The sequence below is a fragment of the Oncorhynchus keta genome, chromosome 24 (assembly GCF_023373465.1).
Source record: "Oncorhynchus keta strain PuntledgeMale-10-30-2019 chromosome 24, Oket_V2, whole genome shotgun sequence".
In the NCBI taxonomy this organism is placed as follows: Eukaryota; Metazoa; Chordata; class Actinopteri; order Salmoniformes; family Salmonidae; genus Oncorhynchus; species Oncorhynchus keta.
This window is the reverse complement of record NC_068444.1, coordinates 13720523-13737448: the sequence shown is the minus strand read 5'-3', so window position 1 is coordinate 13737448 and position 16926 is coordinate 13720523. Positions and strand designations below refer to the sequence as shown.

Sequence of the window (16926 nt, the reverse complement as noted above, 5' to 3'; positions counted from 1 at the left end):
ATTCTGTAAATCATTGATCTTGTTTTCATGATACAGTTTCTTCTTCTTTTTGTTTAGTCACATCATTTCTCAATTTGCAGTAAGTCAGCCAGTCAGATGTGTAGCCAGACTTATCAGCCACTTCCTTTTGCCCCCATCTCTTTCAACCAATACAGTTCTTCAATTCCTCATCAATCCATGGGGCCTTAACAGATCTAGCAGTCAGTTTCTTTACAGGTGCATGTTTATCTATAATTGGAAGAAGCAAATTCATAAATTCATCAAGTGCAGCGTCTGGATGCTCCTCATTAATGACATCAGACCAACGAAAAATGTTCAGAACATCCACATAAGAGTTACAGCAAAATCATTTGTATGTTACACTATTTTATACACTATTTTAGGCCCAGCTGTCCTGGATATAGCCATTATATTGTGATCACTGCATCCAATGGGTACGGATACAGCTTTAGAACAAAGTTCTACAGTATTAGTTAACAGGAGATCAATACATGTGGATGATCTTGTTCTTGTAGTCTTTCTAAACACCCTGGTAGGTTGATTAATAACCTGAACCAGGTTACAGGCACTGGTCACAGTGAGAACCTTTCTCTTGAGCGGACAGCTTGATGAAAACCAGTCAATATTCAGGTCCCCAAGAAAGTAGACCTCTCTGTTTACATCACATACACTATCAAACATTTCACACGTAGTATTTAGATACAGACTGTTAGCACTTGGTGGCCTATAGCAACACCCTAAAAGAAAAGGCTATAGGTGTGTCAGGTGAACCTGCAACCACAACACTTCAGTAACACTTGACATAAGATCTTCTCTAAGCATTACAGTGATATGGCCCTGAATATATACAGCAACACCTCCCCCTTAAGCATTTCTGTCTCTTCTATAGATGTTATATACTTGTATTGCTACTGCTTATATCATCAAAATAATTATCTAAGTGAGTCTCAGAAATGGCTAATATATGAATGTTATCTGATGTTAGCAAGTTATTGATTTCATGATAGAGAAAGGATAGAGACGGGGGTGAGGAGAGAGGCGAGAACAGTATGAGAGGATAGAGGTGAGATAGAGAGATGTTGAGTTTCTCTCTACATGTGAAACAGTGTGTGTGTGTGTGTGTGTGTGTGTGTGTGTGTGTGTGTGTGTGTGTGTGTGTGTGTGTGTGTGTGTGTGTGTGTTTGTGTAAATAAGTTGTTTGTTGACATTGGTCTGAGGTGTAAGAGGTGACCTCAGTGGTTGGCTGGACACAGGGAGTATTATAAGGTACACACACACTGGGCCAGTTGCATGTTCACACACACGCCGACGCACACATACATGCACATTCACACACATGCTCTAGGTTGCAGGTAAAGAGGGATATAGACAGGCAGACATACAGTCACGGATTCTGGCAAAGAAGAGTGCACCCCCCCCACACACACACACACACCCGCCCAGGGGCAGTAGAAGAGGTCATTTACTAAGTATTTCCACAGATCGGACCACAGAGCACAACAGGGGTCCGAGGCAGAGCCCACACACAGGGACATTCCCTGGAGCAAACAACGTTCCAAACACACACACACTCACACACACACTCACACACACACACACACACACACACACACACACACACACACACACACACACACACACACACACACACACACACACACACACACACACACACACACACACACACACACACACAGCGACTGATGGAGACATAGTGACACAGACTATTGGTGCGTGGTATCAGCAGCATCGGTCTTTAGAGTCTAAGGCCATTACGCTGATGTCACTAGTCTGCTGCTGGTTCAGTGCCGTTGAGCCGAGACACTGAACCATCACAACAACTAAGAGACTGTCATCTTATTCCTGCTAACATGAAGTGTTTTTCTTCTCTCTCAAACTCCCCTCTTTCTCTTTTTCTCTCTCTGTCTCTCTCTGTCTCTCTCTCTCTCTCTCTCTCTCTCTCTCTCTCTCTCTCTCTCTCTCTCTCTGTCTGTCTGTCTGTCTGTCTGTCTGTCTGTCTGTCTGTCTGTCTGTCTGTCTGTCTGTCTGTCTGTCTGTCTGTCTGTCTCTCTCTCTCTCTCTCTCTCTCTCTCTCTCTCTCTCTCTCTCTCTCTCTCTCTCTCTCTCTCTCTCTCTCTCTCTCTCTCTCTCTCTCTCTCTCTCTCTCTCTCTCTCTCTCTCTCTCTCTCTCAGGGAGGAGTGGGACTGGCTGCAGAGGCTGTCAAACATAGAGGATGGAGAGAAGGAGAGAATGGAGGGAGAGAGGGAGGGAGTGGATCAAATGACAGACAGTAACACACCATTGCTCTACTACGAGCTACAGACTGCCCTCAAGGCCCTGCTGAAACTCATCAACCTACCTCTGCACCAGGTACACACACACACACACACCAATATGTCTCTACAGTAGTCATAATAACTTAATTGGTATAGTGCTTTACAATACAAGTTACAAAGTGTTTGCATTATAAAATAAAGGAAAGAAACATAGACAGGAGGACACTGACAGATCTTTCACCTTGTCGCCTCGGTTACTAGACCAACGCTCCAACCGCTAGGCTGCCTGCAGTGAAGTCATACATTAAAAGCCTCTTTTTAAAAGTGTGTTTTCAGCAGGGATCTAAAAAGAGGCACTGTATCTGCAAGCCTGATCTAATGAAAAATGCCTGGTCTCCTTTCACTTTCAAGACTTTGGAACGGTTAGCGTTGACCTGACTCGTAGGGCGATGAAAGATCAGAGATATAGGACGAGGCTAAAACAAGCCTTAAACGTGATTAATACACGTTTTAAATCTGTTCTAAAAGTGACTGGTAGCCAGTGTAGAGAAGCTAGAATAGGTGTGATATGGTTCCATTTTCTGGTGCCAGTAGCTCAGGCGCAGACAGGTTAAAGCCATCTCTCATCAGGCGCAGACAGACAGGTAATAGCCATCTCTCATCAGGCGCAGACAGGTAAAAGCCATCTCTCATCAGGCGCAGACAGGTAATAGCCATCTCTCATCAGGCGCAGACAGACAGGTAATAGCCATCTCCCATCAGGTGCTGACAGACAGGTAATAGCCATCTCTCATCAGGCGCTAACAGACAGGTAAAAGCCATCTCTCATCAGGCGCTGACAGACAGGTGATAGCCATCTCTCATCAGGCGCAGACAGGTAAAGCCATCTCTCATCAGGCGCAGACAGACAGGTAATAGCCATCTCTCATCAGGAGCAGACAGACAGGTAATAGCCATCTTTCATCAGGCGCAGACAGGTAAAATCCATCTCTCATCAGGCGCAGACAGACAGGTAATACCCATCTCTCATCAGGCGATGACAGACAGGTAATAGCCATCTCTCATCAGGCGCTGACAGACAGGTAATAGCCATCTCTCATCAGGTGCAGACAGACAGGTAAAAGCCATCTCTCATCAGGCGCTGACAGACAGGTAATAGCCATCTCTCATCAGGTGCAGACAGACAGGTAAAAGCCATCTCTCATCAGGAGCAGACAGACAGGTAATAGCCATCTCTCATCAGGCGCTGACAGGTAATAGCCATCTCTCATCAGGCGTAGACAGACAGGTAATAGCCATCTCTCATCAGGCGCAGACAGGTAAAAGCCATCTCTCATCAGGCGCTGACAGGTAATAGCCATCTCTCATCAGGCGCTGACAGACAGGTAATAGCCATCTCTCATCAGGCGCAGACAGACAGGTAATAGCCATCTCTCATCAGGCGCTGACAGACAGGTAATAGCCATCTCTCATCAGGCGCAGACAGGTAAAAGCCATCTCTCATCAGGCGCTGACAGACAGGTAATAGCCATCTCTCATCAGGCGCAGACAGACAGGTAATAGCCATCTCTCATCAGGCGCTGACAGACAGGTAATAGCCATCTCTCATCAGGCGCAGACAGACAGGTAATAGCCATCTCTCATCAGGCGCAGACAGACAGGTAAAAGCCATCTCTCATCAGGCGCTGACAGGTAATAGCCATCTCTCATCAGGCGCAGACAGACAGGTAATAGCCATCTCTCATCAGGCGCTGACAGGTAAAAGCCATCTCTCATCAGGCGCAGACAGACAGGTAATAGCCATCTCTCATCAGGCGCTGACAGGTAAAAGCCATCTCTCATCAGGCGCTGACAGGTAATAGCCATCTCTCATCAGGCGCTGACAGGGAAAAGCCATCTCTCATCAGGCGCAGACAGACAGGTAATAGCCATCTCTCATCAGGCGCTGACAGACAGGTAATAGCCATCTCTCATCAGGCGCTGACAGACAGGTAAAAGCCATCTCTCATCAGGTGCTGACAGACAGGTAATAGCCATCTCTCATCAGGCGCAGACAGACAGGTAAAAGCAATCTCTCATCAGGCGCTGACAGACAGGTAAAAGCCATCTCTCATCAGGCGCAGACAGGTAAAAGCCATCTCTCATCAGGCGCAGACAGACAGGTAATAGCCATCTCTCATCAGGAGCAGACAGACAGGTAATAGCCATCTTTCATCAGGCGCAGACAGGTAAAATCCATCTCTCATCAGGCGCAGACAGACAGGTAATACCCATCTCTCATCAGGCGCTGACAGACAGGTAATAGCCATCTCTCATCAGGCGCTGACAGACAGGTAATAGCCATCTCTCATCAGGTGCAGACAGACAGGTAAAAGCCATCTCTCATCAGGCGCTGACAGACAGGTAATAGCCATCTCTCATCAGGTGCAGACAGACAGGTAAAAGCCATCTCTCATCAGGAGCAGACAGACAGGTAATAGCCATCTCTCATCAGGCGCTGACAGGTAATAGCCATCTCTCATCAGGCGTAGACAGACAGGTAATAGCCATCTCTCATCAGGCGCAGACAGGTAAAAGCCATCTCTCATCAGGCGCTGACAGGTAATAGCCATCTCTCATCAGGCGCAGACAGACAGGTAATAGCCATCTCTCATCAGGTGCTGACAGACAGGTAATAGCCATCTCTCATCAGGCGCTGACAGACAGGTAATAGCCATCTCTCATCAGGCGCAGACAGGTAAAAGCCATCTCTCATCAGGCGCTGACAGACAGGTAATAGCCATCTCTCATCAGGCGCAGACAGACAGGTAAAAGCCATCTCTCATCAGGCGCAGACAGACAGGTAAAAGCAATCTCTCATCAGGCGCAGACAGACAGGTAAAAGCCATCTCTCATCAGGCGCTGACAGGTAATAGCCATCTCTCATCAGGCGCAGACAGACAGGTAATAGCCATCTCTCATCAGGCGCTGACAGGTAAAAGCCATCTCTCATCAGGCGCTGACAGGTAATAGCCATCTCTCATCAGGCGCTGACAGGGAAAAGCCATCTCTCATCAGGCGCAGACAGACAGGTAATAGCCATCTCTCATCAGGCGCTGACAGACAGGTAATAGCCATCTCTCATCAGGCGCTGACAGACAGGTAATAGCCATCTCTCATCAGGCGCAGACAGGTAATAGCCATCTCTCATCAGGCGCAGACAGGTAAAAGCCATCTCTCATCAGGCGCTGACAGACAGGTAATAGCCATCTCTCATCAGGCGCAGACAGACAGGTAAAAGCCATCTCTCATCAGGCGCTGACAGACAGGTAATAGCCATCTCTCATCAGGCGCAGACAGACAGGTAAAAGCAATCTCTCATCAGGCGCAGACAGACAGGTAAAAGCCATCTCTCATCAGGCGCTGACAGGTAATAGCCATCTCTCATCAGGCGCAGACAGACAGGTAATAGCCATCTCTCATCAGGCGCTGACAGGTAAAAGCCATCTCTCATCAGGGCAGACAGACAGGTAATAGCCATCTCTCATCAGGCGCTGACAGGTAAAAGCCATCTCTCATCAGGCGCTGACAGGTAATAGCCATCTCTCATCAGGCGCTGACAGGGAAAAGCCATCTCTCATCAGGCGCAGACAGACAGGTAATAGCCATCTCTCATCAGGCGCTGACAGACAGGTAATAGCCATCTCTCATCAGGCGCTGACAGACAGGTAAAAGCCATCTCTCATCAGGTGCTGACAGACAGGTAATAGCCATCTCTCATCAGGCGCAGACAGACAGGTAAAAGCAATCTCTCATCAGGCGCTGACAGACAGGTAAAAGCCATCTCTCATCAGGCGCAGACAGGTAAAAGCCATCTCTCATCAGGCGCAGACAGACAGGTAATAGCCATCTCTCATCAGGAGCAGACAGACAGGTAATAGCCATCTTTCATCAGGCGCAGACAGGTAAAATCCATCTCTCATCAGGCGCAGACAGACAGGTAATACCCATCTCTCATCAGGCGCTGACAGACAGGTAATAGCCATCTCTCATCAGGCGCTGACAGACAGGTAATAGCCATCTCTCATCAGGTGCAGACAGACAGGTAAAAGCCATCTCTCATCAGGCGCTGACAGACAGGTAATAGCCATCTCTCATCAGGTGCAGACAGACAGGTAAAAGCCATCTCTCATCAGGAGCAGACAGACAGGTAAAAGCAATCTCTCATCAGGCGCAGACAGACAGGTAAAAGCCATCTCTCATCAGGCGCTGACAGGTAATAGCCATCTCTCATCAGGCGTAGACAGACAGGTAATAGCCATCTCTCATCAGGCGCAGACAGGTAAAAGCCATCTCTCATCAGGCGCTGACAGGTAATAGCCATCTCTCATCAGGCGCAGACAGACAGGTAATAGCCATCTCTCATCAGGTGCTGACAGACAGGTAATAGCCATCTCTCATCAGGCGCTGACAGACAGGTAATAGCCATCTCTCATCAGGCGCAGACAGGTAATAGCCATCTCTCATCAGGCGCTGACAGACAGGTAATAGCCATCTCTCATCAGGCGCAGACAGACAGGTAATAGCCATCTCTCATCAGGCGCTGACAGACAGGTAATAGCCATCTCTCATCAGGCGCAGACAGACAGGTAAAAGCCATCTCTCATCAGGCGCTGACAGGTAATAGCCATCTCTCATCAGGCGCAGACAGACAGGTAATAGCCATCTCTCATCAGGCGCTGACAGGTAAAAGCCATCTCTCATCAGGCGCTGACAGGTAATAGCCATCTCTCATCAGGCGCTGACAGGGAAAAGCCATCTCTCATCAGGCACAGACAGACAGGTAATAGCCATCTCTCATCAGGCGCTGACAGACAGGTAATAGCCATCTCTCATCAGGCGCTGACAGACAGGTAATAGCCATCTCTCATCAGGCGCAGACAGGTAATAGCCATCTCTCATCAGGCGCTGACAGACAGGTAAAAGCCATCTCTCATCAGGCGCAGACAGACAGGTAAAAGCCATCTCTCATCAGGCGCTGACAGGTAATAGCCATCTCTCATCAGGCGCAGACAGACAGGTAATAGCCATCTCTCATCAGGCGCTGACAGGTAAAAGCCATCTCTCATCAGGCGCTGACAGGTAATAGCCATCTCTCATCAGGCACTGACAGGGAAAAGCCATCTCTCATCAGGCGCTGACAGACAGGTAATAGCCATCTCTCATCAGGCGCTGACAGACAGGTAATAGCCATCTCTCATCAGGCGCAGACAGGTAATAGCCATCTCTCATCAGGCGCTGACAGACAGGTAAAAGCCATCTCTCATCAGGCGCAGACAGGTAAAAGCCATCTCTCATCAGGCGCAGACAGACAGGTAATTAGCCATCTCTCATCAGGCGCTGACCGGAGCCATATTGGATGGTTGATGGTCCGGAGTTTTGCGTCAATGAATAGTTGATGATTTGTTTTTTCTATTTTATCTTCTTTGTACCGCTGAACACTCTGCTCTTTGCTCAGAGTTGTTAACAACACAAATCAGCTGAGCTCTTCCCCAGGCTCCCCGTTTTAAAGCCATCTATCTCCCTGGGTGTCTCACTGGCTGTGTCCCAAAATGGCACCCATTTCCCGATAAAGAGCACTACTTTGGACCAGAGCTCTGTTGGCCCTGTTCACAAGTAGTGCACCACACATAGCTTGCCTCACCTCTCTGCTTCTGACGTTCCTAAACAACTGAACATATTTATTTTCCCAAAAAAACTGGACGTACAGAATGTCTTTAACATTTTTCACTTCCAGAATGTTCCATTACTTTAGAAATAAAAAGAAAATAGAAAAACAAGGTGAATATCTACCAGGACACAGATTGAAAAGCTGGAATGTTGCCTTGCTGAGTCATACCTAAATGTGTTGTGAAATCTGTTGTGAATGTATTGTACTGTTATGAAAATTATATAACTGTCCGTCTTCTGGTGACGCAACTTAGGAAATGGCGGCCTAGTTTTTCGTACTGCACATCGGTTGGGTATCCCCCCCCCCCCCTAAATTCAAGTATGTACTCTGAACATTATAATAACATTTACATTACATTTAAGTCATTTAGCAGACGCTCTTATCCAGAGCGACTTACAAATTGGTGCATTCACCTTATGACATCCAGTAGAACAGTCACTTTACAATAGTGCATCTAACTCTTAAAGGGGGGGGGGGTGAGAAGGATTACTTATCCTATCCTAGGTATTCCTTAAAGAGGTGGGGTTTCAGGTGTCTCCGGAAGGTGGTGATTGACTCCGCTGTCCTGGCGTCGTGAGGGAGTTTGTTCCACCATTGGGGGGCCAGAGCAGCGAACAGTTTTGACTGGGCTGAGCGGGAACTGTACTTCCTCAGTGGTAGGGAGGCGAGCAGGCCAGAGGTGGATGAACGCAGTGCCCTTGTTTGGCTGTAGGGCCTGATCAGAGCCTGGAGGTACTGAGGTGCCGTTCCCCTCACAGCTCCGTAAGGCAAGCACCATGGTCTTGTAGCGGATGCGAGCTTCAACTGGAAGCCAGTGGAGAGAGCGGAGGAGCGGGGTGACGTGAGAGAACTTGGGAAGGTTGAACACCAGACGGGCTGCGGCGTTCTGGATGAGTTGTAGGGTTTAATGGCACAGGCAGGGAGCCCAGCCAACAGCGAGTTGCAGTAATCCAGACGGGAGATGACAAGTGCCTGGATTAGGACCTGCGCCGCTTCCTGTGTGAGGCAGGGTCGTACTCTGCGGATGTTGTAGAGCATGAACCTACAGGAACGGGCCACCGCCTTGATGTTAGTTGAGAACGACAGGGTGTTGTCCAGGATCACGCCAAGGTTCTTAGCGCTCTGGGAGGAGGACACAATGGAGTTGTCAACCGTGATGGCGAGATCATGGAACGGGCAGTCCTTCCCCGGGAGGAAGAGCAGCTCCGTCTTGCCAAGGTTCAGCTTGAGGTGGTGATCCGTCATCCACACTGATATGTCTGCCAGACATGCAGAGATGCGATTCGCCACCTGGTCATCAGAAGGGGGAAAGGAGAAGATTAATTGTGTGTCGTCTGCATAGCAATGATAGGAGAGACCATGTGAGGTTATGACAGAGCCAAGTGACTTGGTGTATAGCGAGAATAGGAGAGGGCCTAGATCAGAGCCCTGGGGGACACCAGTGGTGAGAGCGCGTGGTGAGGAGACAGATTCTCGCCACGCCACCTGGTAGGAGCGACCTGTCAGGTAGGACGCAATCCAAGCGTGGGCCGCGCCGGAGATGCCCAACTCGGAGAGGGTGGAGAGGAGGATCTGATGGTTCACAGTATCGAAGGCAGCCGATAGGTCTAGAAGGATGAGAGCAGAGGAGAGAGAGTTAACTTACGCAAAATGGAGAAGGGGAAAATAGGAAAAGGTCTCGGAGCTACAACAACAGCCCGTAACAAGACAGCAGAAGATATAATCGTCGATGAACCCGAAATGGCTAATGCTAGCGCAAATAAGACAGCAGCAGCAAAAGAACCCTCATTTTGTGAGGTGATGAAGGAGGATTTGCGCGAGGAGCTCACAGGTTTACGAGAGGAACTTCGAGAAGATGTAAGAAAAGAACTAAACGAGTTCAAGAAGGACATTAACCAGAAACTGGAAGAAAACAAATTAGAACTTCACAGCATATCTACAAGAATGGGGGCCGCAGAACAGACACATGGAACTCCACAGCATATCTACAAGAATGGGGGACGCAGAACAGACACATGGAACTTCACAGCATATCTACAAGAATGGGGGACGCAGAACAGACACATGGAACTCCACAGCATATCTACAAGAATGGGGGCCGCAGAACAGACACATGGAACTCCACAGCATATCTACAAGAATGGGGGACGAATTTCACAGAACAGACACATGGAATTTCACAGCATATCTACAAGAATGGGGGACGCAGAACAGACACATGGAACTTCACAGCATATCTACAAGAATGGGGGACGCAGAACAGACACATGGAACTTCACAGCATATCTACAAGAATGGGGGACGCAGAACAGCGCATTGGGGAAAGGGACACATGGAACTTCACAGCATATCTACAAGAATGGGGGATGCAGAACAGCGCATTGGGGAAATGGACACATGGAACTCCACAGTCAAGAAAATACTTAAACAGTCACTGAAAAGCCAACACGCACTACAGGCAAAAGTGACAGAACTCGAAGGTTTCTCATGTCGAAACAACATTAGACTTTATAACGTAGTAGAGGATGCAGAAAAAGACTCTACGCCCAACTTCGTGGAGGGTCTATTCAAGGGCATACTTGAAGACGACACTGACCTGGGAATCGAGAGAGCACACCCAAGCTCTGGCCTCAAAACCCCCCCAGCGGCGCCCCACCAAGATCCATAGTAGTAGGGTTCCTAAAAGTCTCAGTCAAAGAGAAAGTGTTACATGCAACCTGGAAAAAGCCTGTTAACTTCCAAGGCCAACGAGTGTTCTTTGATCATGACTACGTGGGAGAGATACTGAAAAGAAGGAAAGAATACAGCCCCATTAAGAAAGCACTTAAAGAGAAGGGTATACACTTCCAAACACCATACCCGGCAAAAATGGGGGTATTACTGGAAAATGGCCCGGTTACATACGAGCATGCAGACGAGGCGGCTGAGGACCTGAAGTCAAGGGGCTTCCCAGTGGAGTATACCGCCAGGAGAAAGGCGACATCACCAGGTGAAAGACTCGAGCAAGCTCTCCCATGGATCATTGTTGACAAGCAGGGTCATGGAGAAAGAGGGAAACCATCTCAGCGAGAGGACGTTCACATCCGAGAGAGACTCAGGCATTTCCAACGGGAAGATGTAAGACACTGAATCGGATTTAACAGAATTAATAGTTACCGCGAGCTGTTAAGACTTTGGGTTGTTACGGTTGAAATTGCAAAAGGTAAAATATATCTCCTATTTTCCCCCAATGCTGAACAAGGGTGAGTAGCCAAAAGCATGTGTTCTTTACGAACACACTAAGTAGTGTCACGTTAATAACATATATATTAACTAAGGATTAATGACATTGGGGCGACAGAAGGGCATATCAGGGGGAGGATTCATGATATGCAAGCATGACCGATATAGTTTTCACTTGTAATTAACCGATGTGTATAAGCGACGAAATAGGCGCCCTTATTATTTTTGGTTCCACCAGGTCTTGTTTGTGACTACGTCACGCATTTTCATATCTGAGCGAGGGGCCCATCCTGAGGACAGGCTCATCCCCTCAAACCCCAGAGGCCAGAGACAATCCTCTGACATGGGAGTCCAAATACCAAAGTATTTTCCCACTTTGGTTTACTTTATTATCGTTCTTGATTTTTCGTTCCTTTTCAGGCTCATGATAAGCAGGCAGATATGGTGCACAGGGTTTTTTATTTATATTGATGCATCATGGGTAATTTAAGGTCATAAGTCTCTATGTAAACGGACTGGGGAGTGATATCAAGAGAAGTAAGGTCACCAGTCTCAATGTAAACGGACTGGGGAGTGACATCAAGAGAAGTAAGGTCCTAAGTCTCAATGTAAACGGGCTGGGGAGTGATATCAAGAGAAGTAAGGGAGTGATACGGTCTTCTACAGGAAGTTACATTATTTAATGTATACGCACCCCCAGGAAGTGATATGGTCTTCTACAGGAAGTTACATTATTTAATGTATACGCACCCCCAGGGAGTGATATGGTCTTCTACAGGAAGTTACATTATTTAATGTATACGCACCCCCAGGGAGTGATATGGTCTTCTACAGGAAGTTACATTATTTAATGTATACGCACCCCCAGGGAGTGATATGGTCTTCAATATAAGGAGAACACTACATGACAAGTGCAATATTAATCAGCCTAGCTGCAGAAAAAGCATTTGATCCAGTGGGATGGGATTACCGATTCCAAGTTATGGAAAGATTTGGTTTCAACAAAGAAGTGATACAGTGCATCAAAACACTGTATTCATGTCCGACTGCTAGAATAAAGATATATGGACATTTGACAGGAACGATCAAATTAGAGCGAGGGGAAAGACAAGGCTGTAATCTTTCCCCCACGCTCTTCTCCTTGTACCTAGAACCATTAGCACAGGCAATAAGACAGGACCCAACCTTAGAGGGAATAACAATAAGAGGCAGTGAACATAAGATATGCATATATGCTGATGACGTTCTGTTATTCCTTAAAGACCCAGGCTCAAGTGTACCTAGATTGATGGATGTTTTACAAACATTTGGAACATATTCAGGGTATGTGCTTAACGTACACAAAGACCCAAGACCCAAGCCCTAGTATATAATTATACCCCACAGGAAGAGCTGAAGAGTAGGTATAACTTCACCTGGACTTCTTCATCCATTAAATATCTGGGAGTAAATTTACCAAAAGATATACCCAAACTTTATTGCATGAATTACGATTACATTAACAAGAAAATATATGATGACCGAGAAAGGTGGAATTCACTTCCCTTAGATCTTAGTAGTAGAATTGAAACAATCAAAATGAACATCCTGCCGAGGTTACTGTATTTGTTCCAATCACTGCCCATAGAAATCCCGTCTAAACAGTTCAGGGATAAACGGATATCAAGGTTTATCTGGAACAGTAAGAGACCAAGAACTAGATATACAACATTACAGTTACCAAAAAACTGTGGGGGTATGGCCTTACCAAACCTAAAAGATTATTATGTGTCAGCCCAATTGAGACCTCTGGTGTGTTGGTGCAATTCAGAATATGAATCCAAATGGAAAGACATGGAGACTACTCTGACAGAGATACCCATACAGTCAGTACTGGGAAATAAAGACATGGAGACTACTCTGACAGAGATACCCATACAGTCAGTACTGGGAAATAAAGACATGGAGACTACTCTGACAGAGATACCCATACAGTCAGTACTGGGAAATAAAGACATGGAGACTACTCTGACAGAGATACCCATACAGTCAGTACTGGGAAATAAAGACATGGAGACTACTCTGACAGAGATACCCATACAGTCAGTACTGGGAAATAAAGACATGGAGACTACTCTGACAGAGATACCCATACAGTCAGTACTGGGAAATAAAGACATGGAGACTACTCTGACAGAGATACCCATACAGTCCCATACAGTCAGTACTGGGAAATAAAGACATGGAGACTACTCTGACAGAGATACCCATACAGTCAGTACTGGGAAATAAGGACATGGAGACTACTCTGACAGAGATACCCATACAGTCAGTACTGGGAAATAAAGACATGGAGACTACTCTGACAGAGATACCCATACAGTCAGTACTGGGAAATAAGGACATGGAGACTACTCTGACAGAGATACCCATACAGTCAGTACTGGGAAATAAGGACATGGAGACTACTCTGACAGAGATACCCATACAGTCAGTACTGGGAAATAAAGACATGGAGACTACTCTGACAGAGATACCCATACAGTCAGTACTGGGAAATAAGGACATGGAGACTACTCTGACAGAGATACCCATACAGTCAGTACTGGGAAATAAGGACATGGAGACTACTCTGACAGAGATACCCATACAGTCAGTACTGGGAAATAAGGACATGGAGACTACTCTGACAGAGATACCCATACAGTCAGTACTGGGAAATAAGGACATGGAGACTACTCTGACAGAGATACCCATACAGTCAGTACTGGGAAATAAAGACATGGAGACTACTCTGACAGAGATACCCATACAGTCAGTACTGGGAAATAAGGACATGGAGACTACTCTGACAGAGATACCCATACAGTCAGTACTGGGAAATAAAGACATGGAGACTACTCTGACAGAGATACCCATACAGTCAGTACTGGGAAATAAGGACATGGAGACTACTCTGACAGAGATACCCATACAGTCAGTACTGGGAAATAAGGACATGGAGACTACTCTGACAGAGATACCCATACAGTCAGTACTGGGAAATAAGGACATGGAGACTACTCTGACAGAGATACCCATACAGTCAGTACTGGGAAATAAGGACATGGAGACTACTCTGACAGAGATACCCATACAGTCAGTACTGGGAAATAAGGACATGGAGACTACTCTGACAGAGATACCCATACAGTCAGTACTGGGAAATAAGGACATGGAGACTACTCTGACAGAGATACCCATACAGTCAGTACTGGGAAATAAGGACATGGAGACTACTCTGACAGAGATACCCATACAGTCAGTACTGGGAAATAAAGACATGGAGACTACATACAGTCAGTACTGACAGAGATACCTGACATACAGTCAGTACTGGGAAATAAGGACATGGAGACTACTCTGACAGAGATACCCATACAGTCAGTACTGGGAAATAAGGACATGGAGACTACTCTGACAGAGATACCCATACAGTCAGTACTGGGAAATAAGGACATGGAGACTACTCTGACAGAGATACCCATACAGTCAGTACTGGGAAATAAGGACATGGAGACTACTCTGACAGAGATACCCATACAGTCAGTACTGGGAAATAAGGACATGGAGACTACTCTGACAGAGATACCCATACAGTCAGTACTGGGAAATGACAGGACCCATGGAGACCACTGACAGAGATACTACAGTCTGACAGAGATACCCATACAGTCAGTACTGGGAAATAAGGACATGGAGACTACTCTGACAGAGATACTCATACAGTCAGTACTGGGAAATAAGGACATGGAGACTACTCTGACAGAGATACCCATACAGTCAGTACTGGGAAATAAGGACATGGAGACTACTCTGACAGAGATACCCATACAGTCAGTACTGGGAAATAAGGACATGGAGACTACTCTGACAGAGATACCCATACAGTCAGTACTGGGAAATAAGGACATGGAGACTACTCTGACAGAGATACCCATACAGTCAGTACTGGGAAATAAGGACATGGAGACTACTCTGACAGAGATACCCATACAGTCAGTACTGGGAAATAAGGACATGGAGACTACTCTGACAGAGATACCCATACAGTCAGTACTGGGAAATAAGGACATGGAGACTACTGGGAAATAAGGACATCTGACAGAGATACCCATACAGTCAGTACTGGGAAATAAGGACATGGAGACTACTCTGACAGAGATACCCATACAGTCAGTACTGGGAAATAAGGACATGGAGACTACTCTGACAGAGATACCCATACAGTCAGTACTGGGAAATAAAGACATGGAGACTACTCTGACAGAGATACCCATACAGTCAGTACTGGGAAATAAAGACATGGAGACTACTCTGACAGAGATACCCATACAGTCAGTACTGGGAAATAAGGACATGGAGACTACTCTGACAGAGATACCCATACAGTCAGTACTGGGAAATAAGGACATGGAGACTACTCTGACAGAGATACCCATACAGTCAGTACTGGGAAATAAAGACATGGAGACTACTCTGACAGAGATACCCATACAGTCAGTACTGGGAAATAAGGACATGGAGACTACTCTGACAGAGATACCCATACAGTCAGTACTGGGAAATAAGGACATGGAGACTACTCTGACAGAGATACCCATACAGTCAGTACTGGGAAATAAAGACATGGAGACTACTCTGACAGAGATACCCATACAGTCAGTACTGGGAAATAAAGACATGGAGACTACTCTGACAGAGATACCCATACAGTCAGTACTGGGAAATAAAGACACGGAGACCACTCTGACAGAGATACCCATACAGTCAGTACTGGGAAATAAAGACACGGAGACTACTCTGACAGAGATACCCATACAGTCAGTACTGGGAAATAAGGACATGGAGACTACTCTGACAGAGATACTCATACAGTCAGTACTGGGAAATAAGGACATGGAGACTACTCTGACAGAGATACTCATACAGTCAGTACTGGGAAATAAAGACACGGAGACCACTCTGACAGAGATACCCATACAGTCAGTACTGGGAAATAAAGACATGGAGACTACTCTGACAGAGATACCCATACAGTCAGTACTGGGAAATAAAGACACGGAGACCACTCTGACAGAGATACCCATACAGTCAGTACTGGGAAATAAAGACACGGAGACTACTCTGACAGAGATACCCATACAGTCAGTACTGGGAAATAAGGACATGGAGACTACTCTGACAGAGATACTCATACAGTCAGTACTGGGAAATAAGGACATGGAGACTACTCTGACAGAGATACCCATACAGTCAGTACTGGGAAATAAGGAGATGGAGACTACTCTGACAGAGATACCCATACAGTCAGTACTGGGAAATAAAGACACGGAGACTACTCTGACAGAGATACCCATACAGTCAGTACTGGGAAATAAGGACATGGAGACTACTCTGACAGAGATACCCATACAGTCTGTACTGGGAAATAAGGACATGGAGACTACTCTGACAGAGATACCCATACAGTCCCATACAGGAAATAAGGACATGGTAAAATAAATATACAATATACAAAATCAGTGGATTAATTTCTCTCTGAAGACATGGTTTAGGGTCGTTCAGCAAAATAATAACTGTCTTAATTTTGGGAGAGTAGCTGCTGCCTTGACAGGAACTAATGGGGATCCATAATAAACCCCAGGAAGAGTAGCTGCTGCCTTGACAGGAACTAATGGGGATCCATAATAAACCCC

At 46.4% G+C, this 16926-nt stretch overlaps 1 protein-coding gene across 1 annotated transcript in view; it reads left to right on the top strand.

The window, feature by feature from the left end:
• LOC127911381 (ankyrin repeat and fibronectin type-III domain-containing protein 1-like) overlaps positions 1–16926 on the top strand; it is a 176013-nt gene that overhangs the window by 139104 nt on the left and 19983 nt on the right. Inside the window, exon 14 of the mRNA XM_052477748.1 lies at positions 2194–2371. Within this exon, the coding sequence (XP_052333708.1) occupies positions 2194–2371 (178 nt within the window). The remainder of the gene's footprint in view (positions 1–2193; positions 2372–16926) is intronic.